This window comes from Pararge aegeria, chromosome 12 (assembly GCF_905163445.1).
Source record: "Pararge aegeria chromosome 12, ilParAegt1.1, whole genome shotgun sequence".
NCBI classification, from domain to species: domain Eukaryota; kingdom Metazoa; phylum Arthropoda; class Insecta; order Lepidoptera; family Nymphalidae; genus Pararge; species Pararge aegeria.
Window position 1 is genome coordinate 17598025 of NC_053191.1, and position 12444 is coordinate 17610468.

General features: G+C 34.8%; 1 protein-coding gene across 1 annotated transcript in view; it reads left to right on the forward strand.

Moving 5' to 3' along the window:
• The first annotated feature begins 6913 nt into the window (after positions 1-6913).
• The window catches only part of LOC120627953 (SID1 transmembrane family member 1), a 49728-nt gene continuing 44197 nt past the window's right edge, over positions 6914-12444 (forward strand). The window contains exons 1-2 of the mRNA XM_039896083.1: positions 6914-7287; positions 12061-12170. Coding sequence (XP_039752017.1) covers positions 7046-7287; positions 12061-12170 — 352 coding nt within the window. The 5' untranslated portion in view covers positions 6914-7045. The remainder of the gene's footprint in view (positions 7288-12060; positions 12171-12444) is intronic.

The following is a 12444-nucleotide window of genomic DNA, read 5'->3' on the forward strand; positions in this document are numbered from 1 at the left end:
CTTCACTTATGTCGAAGTAAAATGTCGAATGGTCGAATTGATTTTGCGAAAACAAGAGTGTAAGAGGGTGCAAGACATGCGCTCCCTTACCCGTCTGGACGTCGACTAACGTATTTGGGAGTGGTTCTTAAAAGGGGCGGGTATAGGGGTGGTTTTCTACCGTTGCTTTTGTTAGCGCGTCCAATATAAGTTGACCTTTACCACCCCTTATTTCGAACAATAGAATTTACTGTAAAAGCGGGATTGCTTGTAATGTCTTAGCTCTTTTGCAGTGGTCACTTGGTTTGGCGTGCAATCTTCGTTCTGCTCTCGTATCGCTCGAATTTAAGCTTAAACACGCTGAAATAAGATACATTTTTGTATTTCCGAAGTTGTTTTTATTTTTGTAAGTCTTGTATGCATCGCTGTTTATAATATGTGGATTTTATTCATAGGTTAATAGCAAAAGGGTGTAAGTTTGGACGTTGTTGGCATCCATTTTATAAAGATGTTGCTGGGAGCATCTTAAATGATTTATTTAGATTATATTGCTATATTTATCTATATTATAGGTCTGCATTGACTTTAGATTATTCTTTAATTCTTACATATACTCGACTACTAGTTAGCCAATGACTACATCCTCACCTGGTAAGATGGGTCTAACCTGTTAGGGAGTACCAGAGAAAATTCAGAAATTATTACCCTTACTATTTCCAAATTGCCCCTGCCAGGAATCGAACCTGGGACCTCCTACTTTAATTCAAAGCGCTAACCGTTGTACTAGGGAGGTTTTCAAATTCATAGTTGATTATGGTAGTATAATATAATTAAAATTCTATAAAATATAGTTATATATTTCAATTTACTTTAGGTTTAATGGTAATAAAAATAACGCATTTATAATTATTAAGCTTTTTAAAAAGATTGAAATTATTAAAATAGAATATTTTAATATTACCTTGAAGCATCGCTACGCAGTATACGCTACGAAGTTTCGGGGAATACGGGCTACGGGAAGTCAACAAAGTCTCGTAGCGACTGTAGAAACTTGTAGCAAACTTCGTAACCGATATTTACGTAATCATTTTCATAAAAGTTTTTATATGTTTTATAAGCACAAATGTAACAATGCAGTTATACCTATGTAGCCAGTTTTTTATTAAAATTCTTAAAAAGAATTATGTGTGCTAAATTATTCTTATCAAAAACTTGGTTTATTTTGTTATTAGGGATAACTAAATACAACATTATAATTAAATTGTATCGCAATCATGAGACTAAAATAAATTAATTTACGTGTCTATTAATACAAGTGTATAATCTATTTCAGTTAATTAGGATATGCTTTATGTATAGTGGTAAATACCATAAATAAAAACCAGCATAATATCATAAATCCGTCGTCTTCGACGGTCCATCGAAGACTGCCTGAAAATTAAAAGAAAAAGCCCGAAGAGAAAAGCATTCGCATTTTGAAATTAGCCACACCCCTTGCTTGTTATTGGTTACTTCACGCAAAACTTAAAAGCTTATCTATCACAGAGTATACAATCGAATTTGTTCTTTATACTGGAATTTAAAAAGTTGGTATTTCATTGTAGGGGTTTCAAAAGAGGTTGTAAGAAAAAAGGTTTTAAGGTTTGGAATATGAATATATTTCGCTGTATTTGAAGGAGAATAATGGACGACGATAGAGCTTTCATTTTGGATTTTTGTATGAATTTTATAGACTTATTTACGTAGTCATTTAGTCGACTGGCTTTAATGACTTAACTTATAACAGGTTTCTTAGCGAAAGTTTAATTTATCTTAATTAAACTTAGGTTCAGAACTACAACCCGCCTACCGATCTTTAATATTAATATTATGAAAGAACGGTCGAGCTTATACGTACATATATATGTATGTAGTGTGTCTGTTGGTTTCTTACTATTTTTAATAGGGTGTTGTTCTCAATATTATAAGTTTTTATGTATATTGTATTCATAAAAATATTTATCAGCAATCATAGTACCCATATCACAAGCTATGCTTACTTTGAGGCTAGATGGCGATGTGTGTATTTTCGTAGTATATTTATTTATTTATTTGTAGTTACACCGGTAACCAAGCCGTTCAGACCCGAACACAGTATTGCAACTATGATGCTTTGGCAGAAATAAGAATAATAGGTAGTAAAGACCTACTTCCCCGGACGAGTTCTGTCACATAATGCTACTTTAGATCTGGTCTACTACTATTTGATCAATATTAATATGTAAAAAGTAGGCATAAAAATACGCAGTGAAAACCGTAACTGCTGTGTTTTAATTTAAGGACAATGGGGTGAATACAAGATAGATCATTTCAAAGATTGTAAAATGAAGTTGAAAAGATCAATCTGCTGATATTCTTACATGCTCTTCTCGGTGGAATCTGCGTTCCGAACCGGTGGTAGAGTCACTGCAAACAGACTGACTTGACGTTTCAAAAGTGCTTATAAACTGGGCCTACTTGAAATAAACGAATAGATTTTTTTTTTAAGTCTGAGAAAACATAATAAAGGAGAACGAATAAAAAAATACCATTTATGCGCAAATAAACAACAGCAAGAAGGTTTCACACACACGCTCAAATAATGACCAATAATGACCGGTTAAAATTGACAACATTTTTTGTTAGGTTATTTTTATATTAAAACTGAAATAAAGGTTATTCTAAATAATAATCGTCGAGTACATACTTTTTATTAATGATTGAATCATTAAGAAACCTACTTAAGCATAAGTTAAAAAAATAAATTAAAATAGGTACATTTATTGCATCGAGGTGACTAAACAATTGATGAATTTTAAAATAACAAGGTTGCTTGGAAGCAGACAGTTCCTCTCTCATCTCCCGCAAGATAGAAAAAATATCATGAATGTTGATGTTGGAATAGGTGGATAAAAAAACCAGTAGGTGTTCTACCTACTGGTTTTTTTTTGCCGGCTTCTTCTCGGTGGAATATGCATTCCGAACCATTCGTAGAGTCACTATATACAGACAAATCAAATTATTAAGCACTATTCCACATAATCTTTAGGAAAATAATATATATATTATTATTGTGTTTCTTTTTTGTTTCTTTATCTTTACTTTCTGTTTAATTTAATTCCAAGTTGTGTACACATACTTTGGGTTGTAGCTTAGAACAAAACTTGTTATTACTTATATTTAGATCTACTTTTAGTTATTACCTGTTTTGTATACCTAATAACAATAAACAAATAGACAGACTTGACGTGTCAAAAGTGCTTATCAAGCAGGCCTTGAAATAAATTATTTAGAATTTTTGATGATATCCTAGTACCTCTAAAAGCCTCGAATAGTCCGTTTACATTTCAACCGTGATAAGAATTGATCTATTCAAAACAACCCTTCCTTAACTGGGTCATAAATGCAGTCTAAATTGTTATCAAATCCACCCCATAATGCAGCGTCGCTATTTATGCAATTACTGCGATCCGACACGGACAGTTGCGGGAAGGGGTGCTGTCACAACACAGCTTTGTATTTAAAACTAGCATCGCACGGGACTTCGTCTGTAGTATTTCGATACCTTTATCCCGCTGTACAAGAGTAAATGCTATAATAACTATATTTTCTTTAGATTACAGTTTATCTAAGAATGTTTACTTGTACGGTTGTAAGTTGTAACTGGGGCACGAGGATTTTTATTTATTCTTGTTTTGAATCCCTTTTTTTTTTTGAATTTTCAGGTGTTTTAAGAATATCTGTTTAATCGTTTGAGCATCTGAACAGAACAAGGAAACTCACGCCGTAGAAATAAATTCCACCCTCATCATCTGGATGCCTGGTATTCTTCGACTGTTCGAAATACCAGATCATTTCTACCGCGCACTTGCAAATTATGGAACAATCTCCCATCTGATGTGTTTCCTCAAAAATACAATCTAGGGTTATTGAAGGGGCGGATAAACAAATTCCTTAAAAGCCGGCAACGCATCGGTGGCTCCTCTGGTGCTGCAGATGTTTATGAGCGGCGGTGATCACTTATCATCAGGTGACCCACTTGCTCGTTTTCCCGCTATTAATATAGAAAAAAAAAAGTATAGTATAGAGTGGTGTCTCCTATATCCAACATCATCATTTTAACCCATTACCAGCCCACTATAGGGCACGGGTCTCCTTCTGCAATGAGAAGGGATTAGGCTGTAGTCCGCCACGCTGGCGAAGTGCGGATTGGTGGACTTCACACGCCTTTGGGAACATTATGGAAAACTCGCAAGCATACAGACGACAGACAAGCATCCTCACGATGTTTTCGTTTACTGTTAAACCAGTGATATTCAATTGCTTAAAGGCACATAACATTGAAAATTTTCGGGCCCCCGAAAGTGAACCTGGATGTCCTAACCACTAACTAGACTATAACCACTACTCCTACTCTACTAATATAACTCAATGTATTCGGTTCATTTGTTTTTAAATTCCACTACAAGTTAGCCCTTGACTGCTGTCTAACCTTATGGTATGGCAGTTGGCAGCGGGCTAACCTGTTAGAGTATGGTAGTCATTGTTTTCTACGCGACATCGCACCGGAACGCTAAATCGCTAAGAAGCACATCTTTGTCGGTAGGCCGGTAACTAGCCATGGCCAAAGCCTCCCACCAGACCAGATAAAATTCAGAAATAATATTATTCCCAAATTTCCCCTGCTGGGGATCGTACCCGAGACCGCTCACTGTTGCACGTCGTGAGGTAGTCATCTAAGTAACTCTTAAAGGGAACTCAGCCATTCCATGGTATATATATGCCAAAAAAAATTAAGATCAGGTATAGTTTAACATAACGTTTTAAAGCTCTGAAAATACGCAATTTCAAAAAGGAAAGATTAATCTATTATTACTTAAAAATAGAATCCCAATAAATAGATTTAGCATTAGATTCATCCACGGATTATAACAATAAAAAAGGAAATAAAATTATTTATGGGCGAGTGCGGTTGTCAGTTGACACAGATTTGCGCGGGAGAGCACGTGACGCCATCTTTTGTCTATTTCGTCACACTCCCGTTTAGAAATTAGTTACGCAGATTTGGGTTCGTTTAGTATTTGTGCAATTTGGTTTGCACGATTCGTAGCAAAATTTATTATTACACATACCTTTGATATTAATATGACAATGAATATTTAGCTTAATTTGCTATAATCCGGAAAAAGCAGGAAAATCAATGCGCTGCAATTTACATTTTCTTCAATCTTTATAAGTCCAGACCAAACAGATCTTCAGCAGTGCATCGCACGATCCGCTCCTACACCGGAGCATCCTAATGAGATCTTGACTTACTTACAATTAATCATTGCTAAGTACGTAGTATTGTAAAGTCAATATCTCGTGAGGATGCTACGGTGTCGCATGAAAATAATGATATATAAATGTATTATTATATTCAAGAAATTTATTATATTTTAGTTATATAAAATGATACCCACTCGCACAGAATCTCCCACTGGCTAGGATTGTCACTTTGATTGTTTTGTGTTGTAATCAATTCAGCTACACTTCCATCTAAAGATATCTTAATTATCAAAACTATCAACGAGTCTACATAAATATCGCCTATTATTCAGGGTCAATTACTGCACATTAAAAATTAGAGTAAATATATAAGACTAAAAACAAATTTTAATTTGAATATCTGAAAACCATTATCCTTCTTCTTTTGTAATCGGGTAACATCCGCCTTAGATACACATATGATGAAACATTTCGCGTGGACCGCTGTATAAAATGTACAGTCCGCAGTCCTAATTTAATATTTTACTATTAACGATTTATATGAATGCAAAATAAACGTTAATAACAATTTTTACGCTTTGATTAAATTTTATTTAGTGAAATCCAAGCCAGCTTTTAATAATAAAATGTTAATAGGGTTAAATATTTTGATGGCGGCTTTAACTTTGAGGCAGCTTAAAACTTTATCGCGAACACTATTCTAGGTAGAGTAGATCCGGTAGATTTAAAGTTCTTGCTAAAAACAATCACACATCAACCGATAGACATCCACTGCTGGACATAGGTCTTTTGTAGGGAGTTCCAAGTTCCACGGTCCTGAGCCGCTTGGATCCAGCGGCTACCTGCGATGCGCTTAATGTCGTCTGCCCACCTCGTTGGGGGCCGAAAAACAATGCTGTTATCAATTGTGGTTGTATCCGCATATGTGCAGGTTTTTATATTCCGAGGGAACTGTGCATTTCCAAGAGTCAAAAGTACATGCCCATAAGCTTTCTCTTAGCATAGAGTTTAATAATATAGAGGTACCTCTGACTCAAATTACATACATTACTGCTGTGAGCCCAAATCGAGTTACAAACAAAAAAAACAACCAGAAACACTTTGTAATATTAGCATGAATATGGCATTTAATTGGTAGGCACCTTTATATCGGTAAGTATAGAACCCTTAATTTATAACAATAATTATTACATAATTATAACGACAGTATTATAATTTATTTATGAATTTTCAATTTTTTATTACTTATTAAAATATATCGTGACATCTATTGGTGAGTACTTTGACAATCTAAGTACAAAAATCTAGAAAAATGAAAAGCTCTTTGCATTTATGAGAGACATCTATTGTTAAGTAGTAAAACTATTATATGCTTAAAAGCCTTATCACTACTAGATGGCGCTGTTGTTTACGTTTTAACTAAAATTCATTTTTTGTTTTAGAATCAAATAGATATCGAAGTAAATTAAAACAATGACACACTTATTATTAATTGGTTAATTATTTTATATTTTCTTTGATTCGTTCTGTTACTAACTTATTTCTAAACGTTATTCAACTTCGTTAAAAATCTAAAAATCCGACCAATACAGTCATAGAATTCATCTCACCGGTCAAATCCGATGCTGTGATTGGTCGATCAATTAAACAGGTGCAATAGTGGTGATATGCGTCATCCGCCATTACTGTTAAAAATTGTGAAAGTGCTTTGTGAAGCTTTTGTGAAATAAATCAAATACTCTGTGAAAACGTTGTTAAAAAGTGAAATGTGTAATTGAACATGAGTGAGTATAGGATGAAGGACGACTTCGACAAAAATTCAAACTCATCGGAATTGTCAGTGGAAAGTTCTTGTGAAGTTTCGGACTCGTATGACATGTTTTTGAACAACATATCCATACCGGTTTCTATAGTGTCGAGGAAGCTTGATTTTAACAATTTAGACGATGATGATGGCCACGGAGAGGCTCCGCGTGCCCCTCCGACCCTCAGCCCTCCGTACAAACGCGTCAGAGCTCTCAAGTAAGTGCCAACATTGGATGATCAACAAAAATACCACGTTCTAGCATTACGAATTTATGAAACTCTTTCGACACAATATATTCTCAAGACTATGACCTAGAAATTTCTGCACGTCTTGATAAATTTATAAGAATTTGAACCAAAATGTAAATTGGATAAGTTACATTACCCTAAAACCTTAAAAACTTATAATTCAATACTAACTCTTGCTTAAAGTAAGTTCTAGGCCATTCCTTGATAGAAGCACGGTCATTATGAGCACTTTATTCTTGAAGATTACATGAATTATAACTTAAAATATTTTGCTGTAAATAAACAATGAACAAATAAGCAACAATGAACAAATAAGCAACAATTGTTTTCTAGCTTTGTATTCTATAGTCTGTAGCATGAAGTTGAAGTCACACCATGTTGGAAGTCTGGTGGGCTCAATCAACTCCTTCCGGAAAGGACAAATTAGTATTGAAGGTCACCTAATAATACACATGAATCAAATCACATATAATACATTATTCACTTGATTCATTGAATACCCTGGCTTGTTACCTTCAATCAATCAAAGAAACTACTTAATACAGTTGTTAATCCTGCCAATCTGTATAATATTTAATATTGGAGCTTCGGTATCGGTAACACATTACACCTGATTGAACTAAATCAAATGAGAAATTTCTTTATTCAAATCCTAATATGATATATGCAAAAGTGTGATTGTTTGCCCTACCTTCACACCCCAACTAAGCCATCAATCAACTTGATTTTTGCCATAGAGTTCTTTGAAAAGAGGAGGAGTAACAGCTAAGTTTTATCCCAGAGAAACAAATTGTTCCCACAGGATTAGTTAAAAACCCTAAAACTGTGACATTGCTCGCAAGCAATGGCTATAACGTCAATAATATTGCAATTGAAATGTAATAAGCCTAGCTGGTCACCTTTTATTTAAGCCGTACATACAATCAAAAAGCCTAACTATTTCACGCTTTATCGGGATGCCTGGCAATGCTAAAAAGAACCATTTTAAAAAAGTCTATCAATTAAATTTATACAATATATAGTATATAGTAGATAATCTGTTATTTAAGATCTGCATCCTTAAGATCTTACTATGTGCATGTATCTTCACATACATTTTGCCCTATTTATTTGAGTGAGGAGTCTGATCTGAATGATTATTCAATACAACAAAAAGGAAAATATTATAACTTGTAAATTAACTGTTAGTCCATAACAAATTGATACACTATGTTGAGAAGTAACATTACATATCAACATTGTTTATACAGATGGTAAAAAACACAAAAATCAACTAGCAAGTTTATGCAGACAGATTCTATCCAATAATTCCTGTACAAACATGTTATGACTTGATTTTAGACTCCATATTGCTTTTGTTGACAGCCTAAACTCAAATACTGGTTTAACATGTTCATGATACTATGAAAGTGAAATTTTATAACAGTTGCTAAAAGTTAAATACCTAGTTAGGAGGGAATTTTTGTTTTAAATTGGTTTTCCATTGGTTTACCATTGTTACATAAGTCCTGTTAGCTAGACCCCAAGCAGTTTGCCCTGCCTATTAATATTTCCTTTTTGAAAAACATTACTACAACTCCTCAGACTAATTTAACATACAATTGTAATTTAATTTGTGTGCAAGTACCATTTAGTTTTTATACAAATTGTTTAAGTATTTAACCTTTCCAAGTAAAGAAATGTTCCGAAAATCAAACTTTTTTTTTTTAAAGTAATCATGAGCCATTTAATTAAATTAATTGAAGAACTATGCACTGAATGCAGTTTTATCAACATTATCAACGAATACCTTGTTACCTTAATGACTCTGTTCTCCATTTAATTAATGTTAATAATTATAAAGTAGCGGTGATAACTCAGAGTTTAAATCCCAGCACATGCACCTCTAACTTTTCTAAGTAATGTGCGTTTTCAGCAATTAATATATCACTGGCTTCAAAGGCGACGGAAACCTGCATGCCAGAGTCCACCAATCTGCACTTGGTCAGCATGGCTTCAATCATTCTCTTTGTGGACAGAGAACCGGTGCTTCAAGAACGATCAAATCTATATTAATTCCAGACAAGTAGTCCGGAATTAATTTTATTTTTAGTAGTAGTAGAGCTTTTGTGACAGAGCTCATCCAGGGAAGTACTACTGCCTTCTTTTCGGCCAAAACCAGGGTTGCTATTGCCAAGCAGCTTTGTTCTGGTCTAAAGGGTGTGGTTGCCGGTGTAATTACAGGCATGAGGCTAGACACCTACGCCTCATACCCTGTGAAGTATTGCTTTGTTTATAGGCGCCGGGTCTCCACTTTCCACCCCCCATAAGGGCTATCTGCCTGATCTGTCAATAAATAATAAGTAAAAAAAATTTAAAATTATCTGTAACCAAAAAGACTTATTTAGACCACCAATTAAGAAAGCTTTGCATACAGATCTTACATCCTGCAGACAAAATGTACTTTCAACCCAGGGAAACGATCTCGTTTCACGGGATTTTTTAAACGTCGAAACAGAAGCAAATGCATACGCAGGCTTAATATAATTTATAAGCCAAGTATTTTCGTTTTAATGCGACAAGGTTGTTACGCCAGTAGATATACCTATCGGGCCAAATTTCGGTTGGGAAAATCAGTTACAACAGTTACCGCACAATAACAAAACATATGATTCGAACAGCTGACATCTGCCGCAAAAAACGCCTACGCCGCTAAAAGAAACTGCCATTTGTACCTACCTTCTATGTTCGACAGAACACCTTTACCCCAAAAAAACCTGTCTCGCTTATTTACACCTTATCTATAAGCCGTAGGGTGCAATTTCGCGTTTAATTTTTTTACGTATAATTAAAAAAATATTCTCAAGTTTACATGAATTGAAGGTGAACAGCTGAGATTTTATGCCTAATGGGTATTGTTAAATATTCTCAAATCGAATGTTTTTTTATTTGGCAACTAAAAATAAAAGTTTTGTAGCAAATAGTTTAGTGGCAATCTTGAAAACTTGTTTCACTTTGAATGCTTATTATTAGGGTTCCGTACCGAGTAAAACGGGACCCTATTAATAGACGTTGTCCGTCCACCCTTCTGTCTGTTTGTCGGACCGTCTGTCACCAGACTGTTTCTCATGAGTTGAAATTTTCTCAGATGATGCGTTACTGTGGCCGCTTTAACAACAAATACTGAACACAGATTAAAAAAACATTTAAGGGGGCTCCGATACAATAAACGTGTTTTTTTTTATATACTATTTAATTATATATTCAATTTAAAATAAAACAAATACTTAAGGGGAGCTCCCATACAACAGACACGATTTTTTGCCGTTTTTATCCATAATTAAACGGAAACCTACGTGCGCGAGTCCGACTCGCACTTGGCGGGATTTTGCTATACAGATTCCTCAGAGGTTATTTGGGCGATTTGCGTAATAATAATATCAATAAGTAGAAGACTATTTCATTTTGAATAGACTTTTCGTAACGTTTAATTTTTAAATGGATACCTAACAGGAACGAAAAATAGACTAAGTATAACAATGGACCCTTTTTTAAGACAATTATTATGGCTGTAAAGTAAGTAGGCCTCGTGGCCTAACCCCGCGCTTAAATTTAGGGTTTTACCTATTAAACATGCCATATAACCTTTCGCAATAAGTAAATAAGCTAATAATTTTAATTAAAAAAAAGTCGGACTGGTATCCTTGAGCAAAAGATAGAGAAATAGAAAAGTTTCCTGACCGCTTACGGTCACGGTGATACAATCACCATAGAGATTTACTACGTGGGAGATATTACAGTGCACAAGTGTGCGCGTAAACACAGCTGCAGTCTCTATTACCTCCATCTCCATAGTCCGACCGGACTGCAGATCCGACACGACCGGAAAGAGATCGGATGCTCTTCGAAAGCCTAACGTGCTCTTGGAGGCGTGTACATTTAAACAAACTAAATCTCCAGATTTATTATTTTAGCAAAGATATGTAAACTTCTTTTGTTTTTATATTTTAAATGTTCCTCATTAAAATCTACGCGTGTGTGATCTCTAAACCGGGCCGATCTTCTTTAAATTCGATCAAAATCTGTTCAATACCTTTAAAAAGGTCTGATAATCTTCAGCGGTGTCCAAAAGTTAGCGAATAATAATGGCCGCTACATCAATTCTATAGCCCGCTAATAATATCTCGCAATCCCTTTACAATCTTCTCAGGTGCGCCTTAAGAATAAGACTTGTGCATGTGTGCATTAATGCCATCTCGCAAGTGTGTATTTATTGGCTTCGCGCACAAGTGTGCGTGCGAGGAAGTTAGGGGAAGCAACAATTGGCGATCGGTTAAGATTTCGCAAGGTCTTTTTTGTTGACGTTTTTGGGTTTTGTAGTTTGAAATTTTAGAATTAGTTCGATATTCGTAAAGATAGGTCGTGGCAATAATTGTAGTGCGCTCTGAGTACTCGTAGGCTCAGGAAGGCTACTACAAAAAAAATAGATTTGATAGTTTTTTTCATTCAGCCTGTCGTTCGCCACGTTTTTTGAGCCGCACGCCTTCAACTACGTGTATGAGGGCTTTTTTTTTAAATTAGGTTTGGTTGCTTAGTTAGAACATGAATTTAGGACAAAAAAACAAACGCACTAATTCATAATATTAGTGAAGATTAGACACTATTTTCGGTGTTCTCACTCCTTTTTTTTTGATATAAAAAATCTGCAATATTACTGTTCTTTTTACTCTAATATTAAAAACTGTTTTTTTTTGTTTCCAGACTTTTTGACAGCCCTTACACACCAAAAAGTCTTCTGCTAAAGTGTTCAACGCCATCACATCCGTCCCCCAGGACAAGGTTGCATCCACCTAAATTCAACGTGCCGACGGGTGAGTAACTTCATCAAAAAGATTAAAAAAAAACTATATAATATAGTGCTTTTGGCAAACTACAGCTGGTGTAAAATAGAACTTTGAGTTTTTTTAAGATTTTTTCATAAATATCTTAATCGTCTGATTCCTATAACTAGATAACAATTTTTCTATTTACAATTTTTTTTTATCAACCAAATGCGGCTAAAAACCACTGCGGCCTGAAAGTCGACTTAATACATTTTACGACAATACACACATCGCCATCTAGTCCCGAAGTAAGTGTAGCTCG